Source organism: Mobula birostris, chromosome 5 (assembly GCF_030028105.1).
Source record: "Mobula birostris isolate sMobBir1 chromosome 5, sMobBir1.hap1, whole genome shotgun sequence".
Taxonomy (NCBI): Eukaryota; Metazoa; Chordata; class Chondrichthyes; order Myliobatiformes; family Myliobatidae; genus Mobula; species Mobula birostris.
This window is the reverse complement of record NC_092374.1, coordinates 125,774,181-125,797,201: the sequence shown is the minus strand read 5'-3', so window position 1 is coordinate 125,797,201 and position 23,021 is coordinate 125,774,181. Positions and strand designations below refer to the sequence as shown.

The 23,021-nt window shown below is 38.2% G+C and overlaps 1 protein-coding gene across 1 annotated transcript in view; it reads right to left on the bottom strand.

Moving 5' to 3' along the window:
* Positions 1 to 23,021, bottom strand: part of acvr2aa (activin A receptor type 2Aa) — a 146,878-nt gene that overhangs the window by 15,011 nt on the left and 108,846 nt on the right. Inside the window, exons 5-9 of the mRNA XM_072258626.1 lie at positions 15,278 to 15,421; positions 14,999 to 15,142; positions 11,629 to 11,774; positions 10,848 to 10,962; positions 6,279 to 6,417 (exon numbers count right to left, since the gene is read on the bottom strand). Of these exons, the coding sequence (XP_072114727.1) occupies positions 6,279 to 6,417; positions 10,848 to 10,962; positions 11,629 to 11,774; positions 14,999 to 15,142; positions 15,278 to 15,421 (688 nt within the window). The remainder of the gene's footprint in view (positions 1 to 6,278; positions 6,418 to 10,847; positions 10,963 to 11,628; positions 11,775 to 14,998; positions 15,143 to 15,277; positions 15,422 to 23,021) is intronic.

Here is a 23,021-nt window from a genome sequence, read left to right as displayed (position 1 = left end):
ATTTATCCACATTAAATTGCATCTGCCATGAATTTGCCCACTCACCTAACCTAACGTCAGTGGTGGGGAAACTGCTGGAGTCAGTTATCAAAGATGTGATAACAGCACATTTGGAAAGCGGTGAAATCATCGGACAAAGTCAACATGGATTTGTGAAAGGAAAATCATGTCTGATGAATCTCATAGAATTTTTTGAGGATGTAACTAGTAGAGTGGATAGGGGAGAACCAGTGGATGTGGTATATTTGGATTTTCAAAAGGCTTTTGACAAGGTCCCACACAGGAGATTAGTGTGCAAACTTAAAGCACACGGTATTGGGGGTAAGGTATTGATGTGGATGGAGAATTGGTTAGCAGACAGGAAGCAAAGAGTGGGAATAAACGGGACCTTTTCAGAATGGCAGGCGGTGACTTAGTGGGGTACCGCAAGGCTCAGTGCTGGGACCCCAGTTGTTTACAATATATATTAATGACTTGGATGAGGGAATTAAATGCAGCATCTCCAAGTTTGCGAATGACACGAAGCTGGGTGGCAGTGTTAGCTGTGAGGAGGATGCTAAGAGGATGCAGAGTGACTTGGATAGGTTGGGTGAGTGGGCAAATTCATGGCAGATGCAATTTAATGTGGATAAATGTGAAGTTATCCACTTTGGTGGCAAAAATAGGAAAACAGATTATCTGAATGGTGGCCGATTAGGAAAAGGGGAGGTGCAACGAGACCTGGGTGTCATTATACACCAGTCATTGAAAGTGGGCATGCAGGTACAGCAGGTGGTGAAAAAGGCGAATGGTATGCTGGCATTTATAGCGAGAGGATTCGAGTACAGGAGCAGGGAGGTACTACTGCAGTTGTACAAGGCCTTGAGGAGACCACACCTGGAGTATTGTGTGCAGTTTTGGTCCCCTAATCTGAGGAAAGACATCCTTGCCATAGAGGGAGTACAAAGAAGGTTCACCAGATTGATTCCTGGATGGCAGGACTTTCATATGAAGAAAGACTGGATGAACTGGGCTTGTACTCGTTGGAATTTAGAAGACTGAGGGGGGATCTGATTGAAACGTATAAAATCCTAAAGGGATTGGACAGGCTAGATGCAGGAAGATTGTTGCCGATGTTGGGGAAGTCCAGAACAAGGGGTCACAGTTTGAGGACAAATGAGAAGCCTTTTAGGACCGAGATTAGGAAAAACTTCTTCACACAGAGAGTGGTGAATCTGTGGAATTCTCTGCCACAGGAAACAGTTGAGGCCAGTTCATTGGCTATATTTAAGAGGGAGTTAGATATGGCCCTTGTGGCTATGGGGATCAGGGGGTATGGAGGGAAGGCTGGGGTGGGGTTCTGAGTTGGATGATCAGCCATGATCATAATAAATGGCGGTGCAGGCTCGAAGGGCCAAATGGCCTACTCCTGCACCTATTTTCTATGTTTCTATCTAAGTCACCCTGCATCCTCTTAGCATCCTCCTTACAGCTAACACTGCCGCCCAGCTTCGTGTCATCCGCAAACTTGGAGATGCTGCATTTAATTCCCTCATCCAAGTCATTAATATATATTGTAAACAACTGGGGTCCCAGCACTGAGCCTTGCGGTACCCACTAGTCACTGCCTGCCATTCTGAAAAGGTCCCGTTTATTCCCACTCTTCGTTTCCTGTCTGCCAACCAATTCTCTATCCACATCAATACCTTACCCCCAATACCGTGTGCTTTAAGTTTGCACACTAATCTCCTGTGTGGGACCTCGTCAAAGGCCTTTTGAAAATCCAAATATACCACATCCACTGGTTCTCCCCTATCCACTCTACTAGTTACATCCTCAAAAAATTTTATGAGATTTGTCAGACATGATTTTCCTTTCACAAATCCATATGATTTTGTCCGATGATTTCACCGCTTTCCAAATGCGCTGTTATCACATCTTTGATAACTGACTCCAGCATTTTCCCCACCACCGATGTTAGGCTAACCGGTCTATAATTCCCTGGTTTCTCTCTCCCTCTGTTTTTAAAAGCGGGGTTACATTAGCCACCCTCCAATCCTCGGGAACTAGTCCAGAATCTAAAGAGTTTTGAAAAATTATCACTAATGCATCCACTATTTCTTGGGCTACTTCCTTAAGCACTCTGGGATGCAGACCATCTGGCCCTGAGGATTTATCTGCCTTTAATCTCCTCAATTTACCTAATACCACTTCCCTACTAACATATTTCCCTCAGTTCCACCACCTCACTAGACCCTCTGTCCCCTACTATTTCCGGAAGATTATTTATGTTCTCCTTAGTGAAGACAGAACCAAAATAGTTATTCAATTGGTCTGCCATGTCCTTGTTCCCCATAATCAATTCACCTGTTTCTGTCTGTAGGGGACCTACATTTGTCTTAACCAATCTTTTTCTTTTCACATATCTATAAAGCTTTTACAGTCAGTTTTTATGTTCCCTGCCAGTTTTCTCTCATAATCTTTTTTCCCTTTCCTAATTAAGTCCTTTGTCCTCCTCTGCTGGACTCTGAATTTCTCCCAGTCCTCAGGTGAGCTGCTTTCTCTGGCTAATTTGTATGCTTCTCCTTTGGAAATGATACTATCCCTAATTTCCCTTGTCAGCCACGGGTGCACTACCTTCCTTGATTTATTCTTTTGCCAAACTGGGATGAACAATTGTTGTAGTTCATCCATGTGATCTTTAAACGCTTGCCATTGCATATCCACCGTCACAAACAACAAAAGGTCTCAACGACAATCCCTTTTTATACTGTTGTGCATTTAATATTTCAGTATTATGAGTAAGGGGTGTGTGTGTGTGTGTGTGTGTGTGTGTGTGTGTGTGTGTGTGTGTGTGTGTGTGTCATAGTCATACTTTATTGATCCTGGGGGAAATAGGTTTTCATTACAGTTGCACCATAAATAATTATATAGTAATATGTAAATTTTTCCAGGAAATAAGTCCAGGACCAGCCTATTGGCTCAGAGTGACTGACCCTCCAAGAGAGGAGTTGTAAAGTTTGATGGCCACAGGCAGGAATGACTTCCTATGACGCTCTGTGTTGCATCTCGGTGGAATGGTACTCCTGTGCCCGACCCAGTACATTATGTTGTGGATGGGAGACGTTGTCCAGGATGGCATGCAACTTGGACAGCATCCTCTTTTCAGACACCACCGTCAGAGAGTCCAGTTCCATCCCCACAGCATCACTGGCCTTATGAATGAGTTTGTTGATTCTGTTGGTGTCTGCTATCCTCAGCCTGCTGCCCCAGCACACAACAGCAAACATGATAGCACTGGCCATCAGACTCGTGAACATCTTCAGCATCGTCCAACTGATGTTAAAGGACCTCAGTCTCCTCAGGAAATAGAGTCAGCTCTGACCCTTCTTGTGGACAGCTTCAGTGTACTTTGACCAGTCCAGTTTATTGTCGTGTGTGTGTGTGTGTGTGTGTGTGTGTGTGTGTGTGTGTGTGTGTGTGTGTGAGATATATATTTATTAAGCATTGTTTAAGCAATTCATTACAGGTTATATGTATAAATACATGACTTACATACGTTATCGCATTAGCATCCGAAACATGCACACCTTGCTTAAAATAAACACAAAGTGAGACTCGCATATCAGACTCCTGTGTCTACCTTTGAATTAGTTTAATGTTTTGGAGTTACAAAACCAATGGTCATATATGTTCAACCGGAAAGACATCCCTCCACAACTATCCTCTGTCTAACTTTATGCTGATTTTGCATCCAATTGGACAGATCACCTTGGATCACCTGCAAGCATCTTCCAAGTCACTTGCCATTTCCCTTGAAAATTTATTGTTATTTCCTTTCTCACTGCTGCTGCATCATTCCTCCAGCTTCTTGGTGACCAGTATTCAAATCACTGTCAAAGCATTTTGAAACCTGATTATTTTCACAGATTTTGCATTTTACTTTGATTAGATGTTTGTACTAAGTGAGCTTACTGAATCTAGTCACAACCGAGGTTCATTTGCTCAACAAGTTGGGAAATAAAGCAGTTATGCTATTTTGACCTGTCTTCATCAAGTTCAAAGAGGTATACTTACAAAAGATGCCACAAATTTCTTGAATGCTTGCTTACTGAGTATTTGTAGATAATTGGAAATCTAAAATAATAGTACTAGCTCAAGTTCAGTGCATTGCCATTCAACCATATACATGTATACCGCCAAACAAAACACTGTTCCTCCGGACCAAGGTGCACCAGACAGTAGATATAACTCACCCACACAACACAAAATAATATCACAACAAATAAATTATACTAATAAATAATAAGGTGCATTTACAAAACAAGTTAAAAAGTAAACAGTATAATTCTCCTTTCAAAACACATTAATTGATAACTTCCTATTTATACTCTGGAAAATGCACAGCTAAAATCAAGGAAGTAATGAAGTGATAATTGATGACAGAGTCCGTATATTAAAAAAACTCTACTCTGAAGGAATTTTTCTTTCTTGCTGGAATAAGACCACAAGGCATAAGACACAAGAGCAGAATTAGGCCATTTGGCCCATCGAGTCTGTTCCATCATTCTATCATGGCTTACTATTATCCCTCTCAACCTCATTCTCCTGCTTTCTCTCCTTGGCGTTCTTACTAATCAAGAACTTATCAACCTCCACTTTAAATATACGTAATGAGCTGGGCTCCACAGCTGTCTGTAACAATGAACTGCAAAGATTCACCACCTTTCCGCTAAAGAAATTCCTCATTTCTGTTCTAAGGGGATATCTGAGGCTGTGCCCTCGGGCCCTCGACTCTCCCATTACAGGACCCATGTTTACTCTACCTATGCCTTTCCAAGGTCATAAAATGACCTCAGTCATGAGCCTCTCCAGCTTGCTTTCCAAAACTAACTGGTGAGAAACTGCTTACAAAGGTAAATGCACTAGAGATGTGATTACTTTAACATGAAATTGACCTCAAGCATGCTATATTATTGTTGTCAAATGGTAGTACTTGGTATATTTCACAGGTCAACAACAGCTCACACTTAAGACAATTTACAAAAATGCTTCAAGTTTAAACATGATGACAAGCAAAAGAACGAACGTAACTTGGGATACCAATAACTAAACTGAACAACTTTCATTACCTAATACAGAAGGTTGTGTTTAGCAATAATTCTTAAATTCTTAGATAGTGGTTGGGATGGGGGTAGGGAAACTATTTGCTTGTTGGATGGCTCTTCAAGCTGTATAATTCTGTGAAGGAAGTGAAAGAACTTGCTGAATAAGAGATAAACTGTGAAACTGACTGTCTGTTTTTCAATATTTTGATGAATACGCCAAGTTAATTGCAGTGCTGTCCTAGTAGCTTTCTGTGCAGGAACATTCTGTTGACATGGGCTTGAGCCAAGAAAGAAAAATTTCCATTACTCTTGCTTATTTCACAACCCTTAATTATCCCAATGTGCACTGTAGCTAATAAAACTACATTCTTAAGTGCATTCGCTGTTAACATGCAATCATTTTTGGAAACATAATATATATGACTATGAATTTCTATATGACAACCTTCTGCTGACTTTTGATACTCACCAAGTAATGACAGTCATTTTTTTTAAGAACAATTGAATACTAAATATTAGCCAGGAATAATTGCCCTACTTCATCTAAGTGGAACAAACATGACTCAATCAGTAAAACAATTATCAGTGCAGTACTTCCTCATCATCATAATGGAGAACTGGCCTCAAACTCAACCCTGGTGTTCAAGGCTCTTCAGTGAGATTTGAAACCTCAACATTTTTGACACGTGAGTGAGTTTCCAATTGAGCATCAAGGGAGTCTGTATGATTGCCCAAAGTACGTAGATGAAGATGCAAAAAGTTTAAAATATTATTAGTATAGATGGATGCTTTATGGTTAATGTTAAAGCCATTTCCATGCAGTCAGATCTTATCTCTTTTTTTTGAGAGAAAGGCATTTTTGACACAGGAAGCAGTTGTGCTTAATAGAATGGAAGAACTTGAAAGACAGCTGGCCAAACCCAGGGAAATAAATTGTAAAACTAGATGTGGTGGAAGGCACAGCTGTTGATGGGATAAGTGCAAGCTGCAGCAAAGATCAGATGAGAACAGCTCAGTTCCATGCACTAAGTTCAAAATAATAGTTTTTAAGACAACCACCAAACCAGCATTAGATTTCCAAAGTTCCAGCAAAATAAAAAGCTTATTGTAAATTGCCACTTGTAAATTTTAACTGTATTGAGAGGCAACCACGTACCTTTTCACAATTGTTATGATTAAAGCCACACTTACCATCAGTAGCTGTGCACCTTGATGCCAATTCCCAGAGCACAAGACCCACTGAATACATATCTATCCTGAGGAATGCATCACGTTGAAAGTTAATGGCACCTTCCAAGACCTCTGGAGCCATGTACCTTCTGGTGCCAACCTTGAAAGAAGCAGAAGTACATGTATTTAAAAATCTTAAATATACAATTTTTGTTGAAGAAAGAGTAATGTGTCTTACATAGCTTCTCAAGACCTTTCAGCATTCACAAAGCTCTCCATTTGCTTTTAAATGTAATCATAATATTGTAGCAAATGTAACAGCTAAACCAGCCACATCATTATTCCAATAAGGAGCTATGTTATGAACATTTGTCCAAATGCAAAATATAGACCTAATGTTCTATGGTAGGTTCTTAGTTCAATGGGAGATAAAAGATAGATAGATCTGCACTCAATCTCTGCAATTCCTTTCCCCCTCCCCACCCTTGCAGATGCTGATCAACATGCTGAGCCTTGAAATTTTGTAAGTTTTTGTTGTAAATTTCTATTGATGTGCAGTGGAGAGCATTCTGACTGGATGCATCACAACCTGGTATGGAAGCTTAAATCCCCAGTATCGCAAGAGGCTGAAGAGATAGGTAGTCTCAGGCAGCTCCATCAAGGATACAACCCTCACCACCACTGAAGACCTCTTTAAAAGACGATGCCTTAAGAAAGCAGCATCATTAGTAAGGATCCTCACCAATTGGGACATGCTCTCTTATTACTACCATTGGAGAGACAGTTACAGGAGCTGGAAGACCCTCACTCAGCAATTTAGGAACAGCTGCTCTCCTTCTGCCATCAGATTTCTGAATAGTCCATATCCTCCATTCCTTTTTTTTGCATTAATTAAGTTTGTAATGCATAGTAATTTTTTTCTGCACTGTACTGCTCTACAAAGCAATACATCTCATGCTACATAAGTCAGTAATAATAAAGCTGATTCTGATAGTTGTGGACACAGCTCAACACATCACAAAACCAACCTTCCCTCCATGGACTCTCAACATTTCTTACTGCGCCAGTAAAGCAATCAACATAACCAACTGCCCCATCCACCCTGTCTGGTATGGAGGGACTACTGCACGGGATCAGAAAAAGCTGCAAAAATTATACACTCAGCCAACTCCATCATGGCCATTAGACTCCTTTACATCGAGGACATCTCCAAAAGGTGATGCCTCGGAAAGGTGGTACCCATCATTAAGGACTCCCATCACCCAGGACTTCTTATTACTACATTTTCTTCTTCTTCTTTATGTGCCTTGCGTGTTACATGCTTGGGTGATCATGGCTCTCCACATCGAATGATCCCTTGCAGCGTCAATGATATCTCGCACATTTAGATCTGTTAGTTCTTTCACAGTGTCCATATATTTTCTTTTTTGCCTTCCTCTATCGCGTTTCCCAGGCATATGGCCTTGTAATGTAAGGCATTCTATTTCTCCCTTTCTGATGACATTGCCCAGGAAATTTAAGTTTCCTCTCATTTAATGTTCTCATTAAAGATCTTTTTGTATGGGCACGTTGGAATACTGTCTCATTAGTTACCCTATCTCTATATGGTATTTTCAGCATTCTCCTAAGAAACCACATTTCTGTTGCTTCTAAGTTTCTTTGGAGTTCTGGTGTTATAGTCCATGTTTCAGAAGCATACAGCAAGATTGACCAGATGTAATATTTTAGTAGCCTCAGCCTTGTTGTCATAGAAATGTGTCTGTTGGTAAAAATGGGTTTCACTTTTTGGAAGTTGGTTTTGGCAATGGCAATTCTTCTTTTTATTTCTACTTTACTTCTAGCATCTTGTAATATAAAACTACCAAGGTAATTAAAGCTGGTCTTTTGTTCAATCACTTGGTTACCGATGTACAATTGGCAGTTGGGAGTATCCTGCTGTTTAGATATTACCATATTTTTTTTTATCTATAACAGTTGATGGTTAGACCAAAATCTGCACTTGTTTGTACTACTTTGTCTAGGAGGATTTGTAGGGTCTTCTGCAGCACTTGCTATTCGGGTGGTATTGTCTGCACATCTTATATTGTTGACGTTAACAATCTAGATCTTCTATTTCTCTGAGAATCATTTCGCTCTAGCTATTAAATAATTCCGGTGAGGTAATGCATCCTATCTAACTCCGCTTTGAATTTTAGTCCAACAGCTTATATTATCATCAATTTTTACCGCCACCGTTTGATTCCAATATAAATTTTGAAGCAGTTCTTGGTCCCTTCTGTCTATGTTTAGTTTAGTGAGAATTTGAAATAATTCTTCACGTTGCATTTTGTTGAATGCTTTAGTGAAATTAATAAAACATAAAAAGACATCATTTTGATATTGAATTGCTCTTTCTGAAAGCATTCGTAGTATGAAAATTGCGTTCCTAGTTCCTCTATCCTCAATAAACCCATATTGCAGTTTAGAAGTTTCTGGCCTTAACTTATTTTTAATTTGACTCAGAACAATTCTGAACAAAATCTTTATTATGTGACTCATAAGACTGATTGTTCTAGAATTTTCACAGTCAATAGTTCCAGGAATTTTTGGCAGAGTTATAAACACTGATTTCAAGAGATTGCCAGGCAATACACCAGACTCATAAATGCCATTAAACAGTTCAAAAAGAATACCTATGCCCAGATCTTCTAGGGCTTGCATCATTTCCACTGAAATGTCTACATCAGGGAGGAGATATAGAGCCTGAAGACACACACAATGTTGCAGGAACAGCTTTTTCACCTTCCATTTCTGAATGGACAATGAAGCCATGTACACTACCTCACCATTTTTTTTTGTTCTCTTTTTACATTACCTATTCTGTAAATGTAGACACACATACATAGAGAGCTGTGTAAAAGTCTTAGGCACATATAGGATGCCCAACACTTTTGTACAGTACTGCAGTAATTTTATGTATTGCACTGTACTGCCGTCACAAAAAAAGTCATGACATATGTGAGTGATGATAAACCTGATTCTGATATGGGTCTCTATTGTGGACTCAGAGTGGGAAAGAAGACAGAGAAAAGGGGAGGGGAGAGGGAAGGGGATCAGGAAGCACTAGAGAGACGTTCTGTAATGATTAATAAATCAGTTTTTTGGAATCAGATGACCTTGCCTGGAGTCCTAGGGCTGGTATGTACACCTGTGCCATCCCTGTCCTGGCACTCCTTTTCTGCCACCTGTTCCACACCCCTCCTAATGCGTACCACCCTCACCATTCCCAACATCCTTTGCTCCTGCCAGATTCGCAAACTCGCTCTCAGTTTCATATTAACAAATACAGCACTGTCTAAAAGTCTCAGGCACCCTAGCTACATATATATGTGCCCAAGATTTCTGCACAATACTGTATTTTTAATGTAATTTATAGTTTTTTTAAAATTATGTATTGCACTATACTGCCGCTACAAAACAAATTTCACGGCATAAGCCAGTGATATTAAAGGTGATTCTGATTATGAATCAAATTCACCTCCCATTAGGTACATACCACCAGGCTCTAGGACAACTTCTATTCTGTAATTGTGAGAACAGCCCCTAATACGATAAGATGCACTTTTGACCTCATTATCAACCTAGTAAAGTAAAACCTTGCACCAAACTGCCTGCCTGCACTGCACTTCATTTGTAACTCAACAATTTATTCTGCACTTCGTCATTGCTTTCCGTTGTACAACCTCAATGAAATGGAATGGTCTATATAATTGCATACTAAACAAAAATTTTGTACTGTACCTTGTTACAAGTGACATCTTTAACCAAAAATTTATGATTTTAAACTGAAATTAAGATCTTAAACTGAAATTTAAGATTTCAAAGTTCAAAGCAAATTTATTATCAAAGTACATATATGTCACCATATGACCCCTGAGGTTCATTACCTTGTGGGTATACTCAATAAATCCAATAACCATAACAGAATCAATGAAAGACCACACCAACTGGGAGTACAAGCAGTGTACAAAAGACAACAAACTGCAAATAGAAAAAAGAACAAAATAATACTAATAAATCAATAAGCATTAAATAAATAAGTCCTTGAACGTGAGTCCATAGGTTGTGGGAATATTTCAGTGATAGGGCAAGTGAAATTGACTGAGGTTATCCCCTTTAGTTCAAGAGCCTGATGGTTGTGGGGTAGTAATTGTTCCTGAACCTGGTGGTGTGAGTCTTGAGGCTCCTGCACCTTCCTGATGGCAACAGTGAGAAGAGAGCATGACCTGGATTGTGGGGACCCCGATGATGGATTCTGCTTTCCTACGACAACACTCAGTGTAGATGTGTTCAACCATGGGGAGGCCTTTGCTTGTGATGGACTGGGCCATATCAACTACTTTTTGTAGGATTTTCCATTGAAGGGCATTGGTATTTCCATACCAGGCTGTGATGCAGGCTGGTATGCATGTGCGTGGTATTTTGTACCAAATTCATCGTATTTGTAATTCCTTTAAGAATATCTAAGGTACAAGTAACACACACAAAATAGCTTTTTAAAAAATATATCAAGAGAAAATCTTGACTAAATCATGCTTTAGCAACTCATACCTGGCCATGTGTATCACCTGCTGACTTCCCAGCTTCAAATCTCAAAGCTAAACCAAAATCTCCTATACAGGCAGTGAGATTGTTTTTCAGCAGCACATTTTTACTCTTGAAGTCCCTGTTCAGACAAGAAATACACACTCCTCAATATAGATACAGATCATAGATCTAAGTCAGTTCATTTACAATGCATAATTTAAAAAAAAATTAGTAACTTGCACTGGTAACTGAAGCAGCCATTTCATACACTGCAAAATCAATGACCAGCTGAAGTTTGTTTTTTTTTGGAAAACAAATGTTAGCCAGAATTACTTTTGAGTAATGCCATAATGTCCATCTAGGTCCTAAACCTTTTAGAATCAGTTCTAAAGGGCCTTTTTTGTACTGTGTCAGTTAATGATAACGCGATTATAAAATAGAAAATCTAGATCTATGGTCAAAATCTGCAACATTTGGAAATATAAGCTTGTAACTCAGAGGTAAACATGCAGCTAGATAGAAAAACAGGTAAAGAATAATGGCAGCTCAACAAGAACAAAATTTCATATATCACTCAGCACAGGAACAGGCCCGCTGGCCGAAATGGTTCATGCCAATCACAGCATTCTTCCTGCTCGTCCCAGTTGCCTGTGTTCAGTCCATAATCTGCCAAACCCTTCCTCTCTATGTGGCTATCTAAATGCATCTTAAATTGTCAGAATTTTCCATTCTGGACCAGAGTCTAAATTCAACTGCTTATTTAATGAACCTTAAAAGAAGTTATATAAACTTCCATGGATCATACCTATGAGCAATGGCTGGCTTATGTCCATCTTTTAAACCAGGTTTATCTTCGTGAAGATAAGCTAGTCCTCTTGCCATGCTCTCAGCAATATGACACAGTTCATTCCAGGAAACTACATTGGCCTTCAGATAGTCTGTCAGAGAACCCTGAAAGGAAGATGAGGAAAAACAATTTTGGAAGGATCCACATAAAAGGAATTTAAGAACTATAAATAGAATTATGAAACTAGCAGGAAATGTGTTATTTTGTTTCCTTAACTCAAGTATTGGAAATCTGAAACAAAACTAAATATTCTGGAAGTACTCTGGCTATATCTGTGGAGAGAGAACCAGAAGTTAACATTTCAGTCAGTCACTCAGAACGAGTAAAATGTGTGTGCCATTAATAGAGATAAAGAATCACACAGCATTGAAACAATTAGTCTGTGCTGACCAATTTGTCTACCTGAGTTTGCCCCTCTTGTCTTAAGTTGGCCCATATTCCAATTAAACTTTATCCATTTATCTGTATAAATGTCTTTTAAATGTTTTAACTATACCCTTTTAAAAACCTGCCCCTCGGATCCCTTTTTAATTCTCTTCCCTGGTCTGGGAAACAGACTGAGGCCATTCACCTTAACTGTACCTTTTATGATTTTATATACTTCCATTGTCACTCCTCAGCCTCGTATGCTCCAGGAAAGAGAAGTCCCAGCCCATCTAGCCTCTTCTTATAACTCAAATTCCCTAAACCCAGTGACATTTTTGTGAATCCAACTTAAAAAAGTTCTCAGCACCTCCCTATTTAGGTTTCCCATAACAGAATCATTCCTATGTTCACAGGCCAAAAGCTAACTACTAAGTTTATCCAATTCTGCCTTATAATCAAATATAAATTTCCAAATTTTGTGTAAAAAATTAATCACCTCACTCTCCATCAGTGATCGAAAAGTATACCCAAGCCATACAGACTACTTTCTATGCATGTATGATAAAAGATCTCAATCATTCATGAAACAACTATTCTAGTTTAGCTCCAGAGCAACTCTCCTTCCAATAGAAAATATCTTACTTCCAGCAGACACACCATTAAACATTAAACATAAGACGCAAGCCCACAAGTGTTGGGGTTACAGTGTTTCCATAATATTAGATCACTATTGATAAAAAGGTAGAGGAAGGAAATTCAAAATAAATAATAAATCACACAAGTTGAACATCAAGGAGAGCTTCAGATTTGGATGCAAAAGACAACACGTGCCACTGTACACATTCTGCAAAGTCAGGTTTAGGTTAAGTTTGGCGTTCAAATTCATTTGCACACACTTAAAATCTTCCATAGATCAATGAAATAAAATCAGTTTATATTATCTCTTTGCTTTCAAATATATTCCTTGATATATGTAAATGTGGTAACAATGCCAGTGTGAGTAATACAAAGAACTGAACAAAGAATATATGAGGAACTACACTAGCTTTACTGGAAAAGTTAATTTCTTAGTAAATGTTAAATCTTGCCAAATGTGACCATTAATGCCCTCATTTTAAAAAGTGTTGAATTTTAACAACTTTTCACCTGGGCTTCTAACAGACTGAACAGAAACTTGCCTTTGTAACCGAGACAGCTTGCACTTCAAATTTTGCAAACTTTTGAAGTGTTTACTATACTTGTATAATTTCAACCTAGGAACAACTAGGAACATCTGAAAAGAAACTTATTCTTCCTGAGCTATATTTTAAACATGGCCACCTGCCTATTAAAATATGATCCAGAAGCCAAATCTATAGGATTTCATAGGAAATGATAGGATACAGAAGTGGGCTGAGAAGTGCAGATGGAATTCAACCCGGACAAGTGTGAGGTGGTACACTTTGGAAGGACAAACTCCAAGGCAGAGTACAAAGTAAATGGCAGGATACTTGGTAGTGTGGAGGAGCAGAGGGATCTCGGGGTACATGTCCACAGATCCCTGAAAGTTGCCTCACAGGTAGATAGGGTAGTTAAGAAAGCTTATGAGGTGTTAGCTTTCATAAGTCGAGGGATAGAATTTAAGAGTCGTGAGGTAATGATGCAGCTCTATAAAACTCTGGTTAGGCAACACTTGGGAGTACTGTGTCCATTTCTGGTCGCCTCACTATAGTAAGGATGTGGAAACATTGGAAAGGGTACAGAGGAGATTTACCAGGATGCTGCCTGGTTTAGAGAGTATGCATTATGATCAGAGATTAAGGGAGCTAGGGCTTTACTCTTTGGAGAGAAGGAGGATGAGAGGAGACATGATAGAGGTATACAAGATATTAAGAGGAATAGATAGCGTGGATAACCAGCGCCTCTTCCCCAGGGCACCACTGCTCAATACAAGAAGACATGGCTTTAAGGTAAGGGGTGAGAAGTTCAAGGGGGATATTAGAGGAAGGATTTTTACTCAGAGAGTGGTTGGTGCTTGGAATGCACTGCCTGAATCAGTGGTGGAGGCAGATACACTAGTGAAAGGTATATGGAGGAATTTAAGGTGGGGGGTTATATGGGAGGCAGGGTTTGAGGGTCGGCACAACATTGTGGGCTGAAAGGCCTGTACTATGCTGTACTATTCTATGTTCTATGTTACTATTTTTTGTTTAGCGTTTTCCATCAGTTAATTGTAAAATTGACGAGCTTTTAAGATATGTATATGGGAAGTTTTATCCGTTACCAACTTTGTTCTGACCAACTTGGCAAGCACCCTGATCTATTTTATATTGTCTGGAGTAAATACAGCAATGGTGCTGGTAAGGTTAAAATTATTTTTGTGGTGGCTAAGCAGACAAAATCAAATTTCATAAGTACCACTGCAAAATAGCACCAAATCCCAAGGCACAATATCCTACATGTACTTCATTCTCATTAACTGTGCATTTCTCTTAATCATATTTGAGGTTTTTGAAGTTTAGGCTTGATTACAGCTCACTTATCAGAATAATGAAATGAAACTCATGATTAAGAAAAATAACAACTCAGTGCCAAGATTCATTTAGTCATGGAAATAACAACATAATTAAATCAAACAGTAAAAAATGTTGCTGATTTAAATAAACTCATCTATTTTAATCTGAATCTTCAAATTGATTTTGCTGTAGATCTTTATTCACTTTGTTGAAAGCAATCTTTAAAAGAGCTAATATGATCAGAATAATCCATCACCACTTTTAATGCATCAAATCACCAGCTTACTCGAGCAAACAAGAATAAGCCGAATAAAGATGTTCATCTATTTTAAAATCACTGTTTTGTCCAGAACAAATTCAGTACTAGTGCTGGAAGGGGTAAGGATATTTTAGTGGTGATTCAGCCCAAAAAAATTCAAATTCTGAAGAATCAGACAAAAGAAGTTTCCTTAAACATAAAACTTTACCTTTTCATGAAATGATGTTATTAACCACAACTCCACATCAATATTTGAACCTCTTTTCTCTGCCCCAATGAAGTGCAAAATATTTTCATGGTTCATTCCCGGTAGAGAGTATATTTCATATTCATTTTGCCAGGACTGTCTATCCTACAATAAACAGAAACACCATAGCATTACAAAATATTGCTGAGAAATTAATCAAACAAGCAAAAGGTAAATATTGCTGAAAAATGATTGCCCATCTCCCTAATATGCGGGAAGTGAATAATAAAAGCACTGTACCTGAGCTGGGAATATTTTAACTGCCACATACTCATTAAGCAGCTGAGCCTTCCAGACACAACCAAAGCGCCCTCTAGCCTTGACCTCTAGTAACTGCAAAGGCTTTAAACCAAGCAGTGGAGAGGGTGGTATTGGCCCCGGGTCCTACAAAGTAAGATTTCAATATAGTTTGAGCAGCAGATTTCACCTGAAAGCATTAGAGCTGAGAAAAACAAACATGAAAATTCATCTAATAAATTTCAGATTTCTGCTTCATATTATTTGAATGTGAAAAAATAACATTTAATAATTATGAATACCGCACTGATTTTTTTAAACAGAAATCCAATGTAAATATTTTCGGTTCAACAAGGTCATGCTAGCAATTAATATTTACTACAGTTCATCTAACTTACATTGTGTTTTCTCTAGTGAAGATTACATTCAAGAACTGAACTAAAAGTGACATTTTAAACTGCAAATACTTAAAATATTATGCAATTTTATTATTTTCAGAAATCAAGGGTTCACCACAGTACATTAAATTGGTCCTAAGAAATTATAAAACAGACTAGAAATTTTCCATGCTGTATTTATTTTGAGGAATGAAGCTAAAGATATGAGATAGTATTTTACAGTAAAAACCTGAATGAATGTACTGGAAAATATCCACACAAAACCTGTTAAGCAGTTTTCAGGACTTTGGCTATCTCATTAAAAGTGAGCCAACCAGAACAGAAGGAATTATTATACAATTTAAACTTTATTGCAGAACAATCCAATAATTCAACTTAATAGAAAGCTTTACAACAAATCTCAAAGATCTAATCAATTAAAATCAAACATAACAAATTATTGTATTCTCTAACATGTTCAACATGTTATGGTCAATGCAGAAAAGTTGGAAAAAAACTCAGCAAAATATGACTAAAGTAATTTGCGCATGGCAGAAACTTTTAAAAAAAATATGGGCAATGCACAGCATTTTATTGCATGCTCTAATTTCTGTCTAGTATGGCATTAATTATTGCAACTGTTAAATTAATATTTACTAATTAAACAATCAAAAATGTTTTCAAAACTGTAGTAGAGGTTAAAGTGTATGTAATTCAGCTGCTGTAAACAGTTTCAGAAAGAAACATTGCAACATTATAAACAAGTTTATTAAATACTATTTTTTTCTTTATTAAAATCCATATTAGCATTTCATGCAGAGAATGGGTTCATGCAGAACTACCTTTTAAAAAAATTAGTGAGATATAAAAAGTGAATGCTGCAATGGCTCCAAGTTACCTTACCTCTATCTCTATATGAAAGGCATGCTTGAGAAAAGAAAAGCAAAAGAAATTACCATTTGGAGAAAGCATGAAGCTGAAACAGATAAAAGTAGTTTGAGCAAATGATGAATGTTCTGGATGGCCATGTGATATTGATATGCTTACTATCAATGCCTATTTAGATTCAGTACCTGGCACAAGCAAATATGCAGACCCATTTTAAATATTTTTAACTTCTAATCATGCTATAATATTGTTAAAAGCTGCCCCAGTATTACGTACTATAGTGGACAGAAACACTCTCTGAAGTGCCAGAATTAACAGAAGTACCTAATCATTTCTGGAAGTTTGCTTTACTAGCAGATTTTAAGGTTGAAATAGTTAAACAAATTAAACTTTACCCAAACAGAAATAAAATTGCAGCTCTAAATTGTGACTGTATTGGAAATTTAGTAATGCTGATTTCATACTGTTTAAATTTCATGAAATGATTCACAAGTGATAACTACACTTTTTTTTGGTGACTCCAAAAGTAAAATGTGCAACTGAATTACTGGCACAAACAAGTGGTTGCCAGATTAATAGTCACAGTTGTGAGTGAAAACCATCTCAGTGGAAATGACATGAGCAAAAACAAAATGATCTAAGTGCTCACAAAATTTAAAGAGCATACAAAAAGGAAGCCCAGGTCAAAACCTTCATGTTGAGAGATCCTGTAACACTTTATTAACTGACTGGTGCTAGTCCTTTATCTTTAAGAAACTAATGTATATTTCTGATGTGTCTTCACACAATTAGTTGGAATGCAAAGTTGGTATTTCAGCAACCAATTTCAACTAGCCTGACTTAGTAACAGATTTCTCTTAAAGAATTTGTCAATTGATTGCAACCAACATTTTTATATCAACCGCTCTCACAACCTGAATATTGTTGGTGCGGACAAAATTTATTGCAATCTTCCAGCAATCTTGATTTTAAATTGCTAATTAAAAGATCCCTTCAAACACCAGTTGAATGCCAACCATCCTGGTGTGAACATGTAGAACAGGCCAAATTAGGATAACTGTAAGAAGATTAAAGACCTAACATTGTTTTTATTACAATCCACTTAGTCACTTTTACTGATGCCAAACGAGATGGAATTCAAATGCTCATATAGCTGTGCTACAGAACCAACATACCATGGATGTTGGAATGACCCTGGTTGGAAGATGTCATTCCTAAAGTTTCAAACATTAGGAAGGACCTCCCAGCCTGGGGACCGGGGACCCTCTACTTAATAGTATTGGTCTATGGCATAAAAAAGGTTGGGAACCCCTGCTCTAACATGAAGATGGCAGAGAACACGATGATGGCTTTCTCATTAGCCTCTCATTAGAGATGGTCATTATCTTATACAATAGTGCCGAATTATGTTTTTTTTAAATGCCACAATAGATCAGAAAGAGTCATGAGGTTCCATTAAATGCAGATCCGCGTTGTTTTACTCCTAAGGGGCTGAAAATGAAATTCTATATTGTACAATCATCAGCTAATGTCCCTACTTTTGACCTTGACGTGGAATTGGCACTTTGTGCATTACTGTGATATTCTGGTGCTGCTGCAACTTATTTTCTGCTACTTATCTATTTAATACTGTTTTTCTATTACTGTCTTGTTTTTATCCACTGCTTTATTTAATTGCCTGAGAGGAAGCCAAACAGAGTTTCATTGTACCTATGCATAATGACAATAAAGATCATTCAATTCAATGAAACAGCTGGAGATCACTGGGCCTGAGATACTACCTGCTGCAATGTCTTGAGGACTGGTCAATGGACACTAACATCCACAACCATCTTCCTTTGTGTTAATCATGAGAACACGACTCACTCATTTAGTTTGACCAAGGCTTCCTGATGTCATAAACAGTCTTAACAATTTAACCAATTTCCCTCGGGAACAATAAAGTATGACTATGACAATGACTATGACATCCTGTTAACTTAACATCCTCTGGAATTCAACTTCTTGGTCCTGGTAAAATTCTGACAAGGCAAGGGCTACCAGGGAAGTGCCACTTGGTAGTAGAGTTGATGACATTTTGTTACTTTGCTGATGAGAGAGAATTTCAGAGTGCAGAAGAAATTCACCGGGGTGCTTCCTGAGGTGGAATATTTCAGTTATAAAGAATGACTAGATAAGATCGTTTTCTCTGCACCATGGAAAACAAACTCAGAGTGGGGACCTGATTGAAGGATATAGGTATGGTGTATTTTAAGAAGCTTTTCTCCAAAGCAAGGTCATCTAAAAGAGGGTACAGATACAAAGCAAAGGGTAGGAAGTTTAGAGGTGACCCAAAGAAGATTATTTTTTGACTCAGGGAGTGGCTATAATCTGGAATGCACTACTTTAGAGGGGAATGGAGTGCAACACTCTTATAATATTTAAGTACCTGGATGGGTACTTAAATCACTGAGAGTTGGAACATGGATAGGTATTGATTATTACCAGGAAAATGATGAGCTGAAGGGAGTTATGTTTCTCTGCTCTACGACCGCATTATTAAAACATAGTCAACAAATGTTGATATTACATGTCAATGATTTGGATCATAGATCTGATGGCTTTGCGGCCGTTTGTGGATGATACAAAGGCAGGTGGAGGGACAGGGAGTAGTGAGGTAGTCTGCAGAATGATTTAGACAGGTTAAGCGAATGGGCAAAGAAGTGGCAGATGGAATATAGTGTAGGGAAGTGTATGTCATACACTTTGGTAGAAGGAATAAAGGCAAAGACTATTTACTAAACAGGGAGAAAATTCAAAAATCAGAGGTGCAAAGGGACTTGGAAGTCCTTATGCATGATTCCCAAAAGGTTAACTTGCAGATTGAGTTGGTTGTAAGGAAAGCAAGTGCAATGTTGGCATTCATTTCAAAAGGACTAGAAAATGTAATAATGAGGTTAAAGATATAATGCTGAGGCTTTACAAGACATTGGTCAGACTGCACTTGGGAGTACCGTGAGCAATTTTGGACCCCTTATCCAAGAAAGGGTGTGTTAGCATTGGAGAGGGTCCAGAGGAGGTTCACGAGAATGATCCCAAGAATGAAATGGTAAGTGAATGAGGAGTGTTTGATGGCTCTGGGCCTGTACTCACTGTAACTTTGAAGAATTATAGTGAATTTTATTGAAACCTATCAAATACTGAAAGGCCTAGACAGAGTGGATGTGGAGAGGATGTTTCCTGTAGTGGGCAAGTTGAGGACCAGAGACACAGCCTTAGAATAGAAGGGCCTCCCTTTAGAACCAGGATAAGAAGGATCTCTTCAGCCAGAGGCTGGTGAACCTTTGGTGCTCTAGCTCTGTGTGCCTCAGGGCTGGAGATAGATATTTGCCTGGATTTTTCCTCACCAACTAATTAATACTAAATTTAGTTCTTCTTAAATGACTTTGTGCTATAGATGTTTTTGGGTCATCTTTCTTAAGAGTATTTCTCTGTCCAATATTTTTTGGAAAATTTGTAAAGTGTGAAAGAATTACAACTTTTATCCCTGCTTGCAGTTGGATTATTTACAGTTACTTCTTGAACAGGATATTTGCATCACACTTACTTGCGGAAGGACAGGGTGTACACAGCCAAAGGCTAGTGCTTCTCAAGGCACAATAACTCAGGCAATAAATGGGTTTAACTATATGATATTTAAGAGAGCTGATTTTATCTTCACCCTAAAACTCCGAAGAAATGCCAATGCAGAACTTGCAGTTGTGGGTGTACTTTGCAGTTTGAACTGAGTCACTGAGAATAACATTTCAGGTCCAATCTACAAATGTCTGTACATCATTCAGCTACAAATATCCTTTTAATATATGTAAGTGTCATCGGTATCCAATAGGGCATATCTCACCTATTTAATGGATTACCAAAACACAACAGGCAGAGAAAGCACAGGATTTGTAAGTGTAGGAGCCCCTGGGATGGGAATCTCATTGAAACCTATCAAATACTGAAAAGCCTAGATAGAGTAGCCATAGAGAGGAAGCTTCTTGTAGTGGGGGAATCTTAGACCAGAGGGCACAGCCTCAGAATAGAAGGACGTCCCTTTAGAAGAGAATGAAGAAGAATTTCTTTAGCCAGAGAGTGGTGAATCTGTAGACTTCATTGCCACAGGCATCTGTGGAGGCCAAGTCATTGGGTATAATTAAAGTGGACTCGATGGGCTGAACGTCTTAACTCTCCTCCTATGCCTTATGGTCTTATCAAACTTTAGATCTTTCTTTGATGCCTGCTTATGCCAAGCAGTATCTACATAGTATGTACACAGACTGTCCAACGTATCATAGCACAACTGGAGGTGTGGTTGTGAATGATATGAATTGGACATTATTTCTTTCATACATGGTTTCAGGTTCATCTTCCCAATATTAGTAGAAACCACAAATATTTATGTAATTATATCTATGTAAATACTGTATATGGAGGAATATATATCATGTACACGCAGAGCAGATCAGCTTCATTAAATTTGGCAGGCCATGACCCAAGGGCCTGTTGTACTTTGCTCTATGACGGTAAACTAAGGCAAGGGCGGATCCCAATCAAAAAGTCACCTTATTTTAAAAGATACAACCAAAATTATAAGTGAGATTTCAAGTTTTTGTTACTTTCTATTTCACTTTTAAGAGAAGTCCTACCATGCTGTAATGCATCAATGACTTTTCCCAGCAGTCTTGTAATCCTGACTGGCTCCAAACTCAAGCAAAGTCGTGCCTTTCTTGCATCACCCATGCCCCTTCCATGCTTAATAGTACTAACCTTACCCTTTTCTCTATGCTGAAGAAATACCAGATTTATTTAAGAATCCATCAATACTTCCACCAATCACACTAGCTATCTTCTACTCATAGAATAACACCAACAAAAATCCTCTAAATGTGTATGCAAACAAATTGGTTTCTTTGGAATGGCAGTAGTTGATCACTGTCTAATATTAAAGGTAAATGGCTCATCCTGTCCAATTTAGCAGCTTAAGTTGAAATTAAAGTCTATGACATTCAATTTGAAAAATGAACACTTCAAAACAAATCATATACAAATTGATTGAATAAAAAATAACCAAGAGGAAAATCTAAGCTATAACAACTTTAGATGAATGTTACACAAAGTTAGCTGGAAGAAAATTTTATGGTAATATTAAATAATATAGGATTTTGTTTTAAAGCAAATTGAGGCATTGCAAATTAAAGGAAAGAACCAAACCCCATAGTAATCCAAACTGTATGATAAACTTGTTTTGCAAATATAGCTCTAAGCAAAGGGAGGGTGAGCACCCAGAAGATGTGGTACATAGTGGTACCAAAGACATAGGTAGAAAAAGGGAGGATGTCTTGAAAACAGAATACAGGGAGTTAGGAAGGAAGTTGAGAAGCAAGACTTCAAGGGTAGTAATCTTGGAATTGTTGTCTGTGCCACATGACAATGAGGATAGCAATAGAATGAGGTGGCACTTAACTGCCTGGCTGAAGAATTGGAGTAAGGGGCAGGCATTCAGATTTTTGGATCATTGGGACCACTTCTGGGGCAGGTGTGACCTGTACAAAAGGGACGGATTGCACTTGAATCCGAGGGGGACCAATATCCTTTGGGCAGGTTTCATAGTTGTTGGGAGTGGTTAAAAAAAGTAATAGGGGGAGGGATGGGAACCAGTATGGTAGAGCTGAGGGTGAGCCAGCAGGTTTACAAGCAGATGATGGGTGTAATGTGAATGTAAGGAAGGACAAGCCAATGATTGGGTACAAATGCAGACAGAGCAAAGAGTTAAATTGTACCACTGAGGCAAAATTCAAAAGGGCGAAGAATGCAAGACTTAAGTACTGTATTTAAATACATAGTACAAGTGCACATTCCTTTATCCGAAGTTCTGAAATCCAAAAAGCTTTGAAAACCGAAGTCTTTTTTGCCAACAGCTGACGACACTCAGGTGTGACGTGGCAGCACTAGCAGAGGCCGCCAGACGTCAGTTGTGGCTCAGCGCTCGTACTGGTTACACGTGCATTTGCTGTTCGCTGATATTTTGTGTTCACTGTTGACTTTGTGTTTAATTTCACTGTGAAAATGTCAAAAAAAGCTGCAGATACCCCTATGGGCTACAGTGAGAAAAAGAGAAGGAAGCATCTATCATTATCAATAATGCAGAAAGTGGAGTTATTGCAGAAGCTTGATCGTGGTGTGTCTGTGCGGCGTCTTACTGAAGAAAATAGTGTTGGGACTACCACTGTATATGATTTAAATAAACAGAAAGACAAGTTACTGGAGTTTTATAGTGACAACAACGTTCTACATTTATTCCAATAAATCATTTACCATGTGTTTGATTCGGTTCGTTTGAAGCTGTATATTTTTATGTTTTTGTTGGAAATAAATTTTTTTCTTGTCATTATTCCCTAAACAATACAGTATAACAACTATTTACATAGCATTTACATTGTATTAGGTATTATGAGTAACCT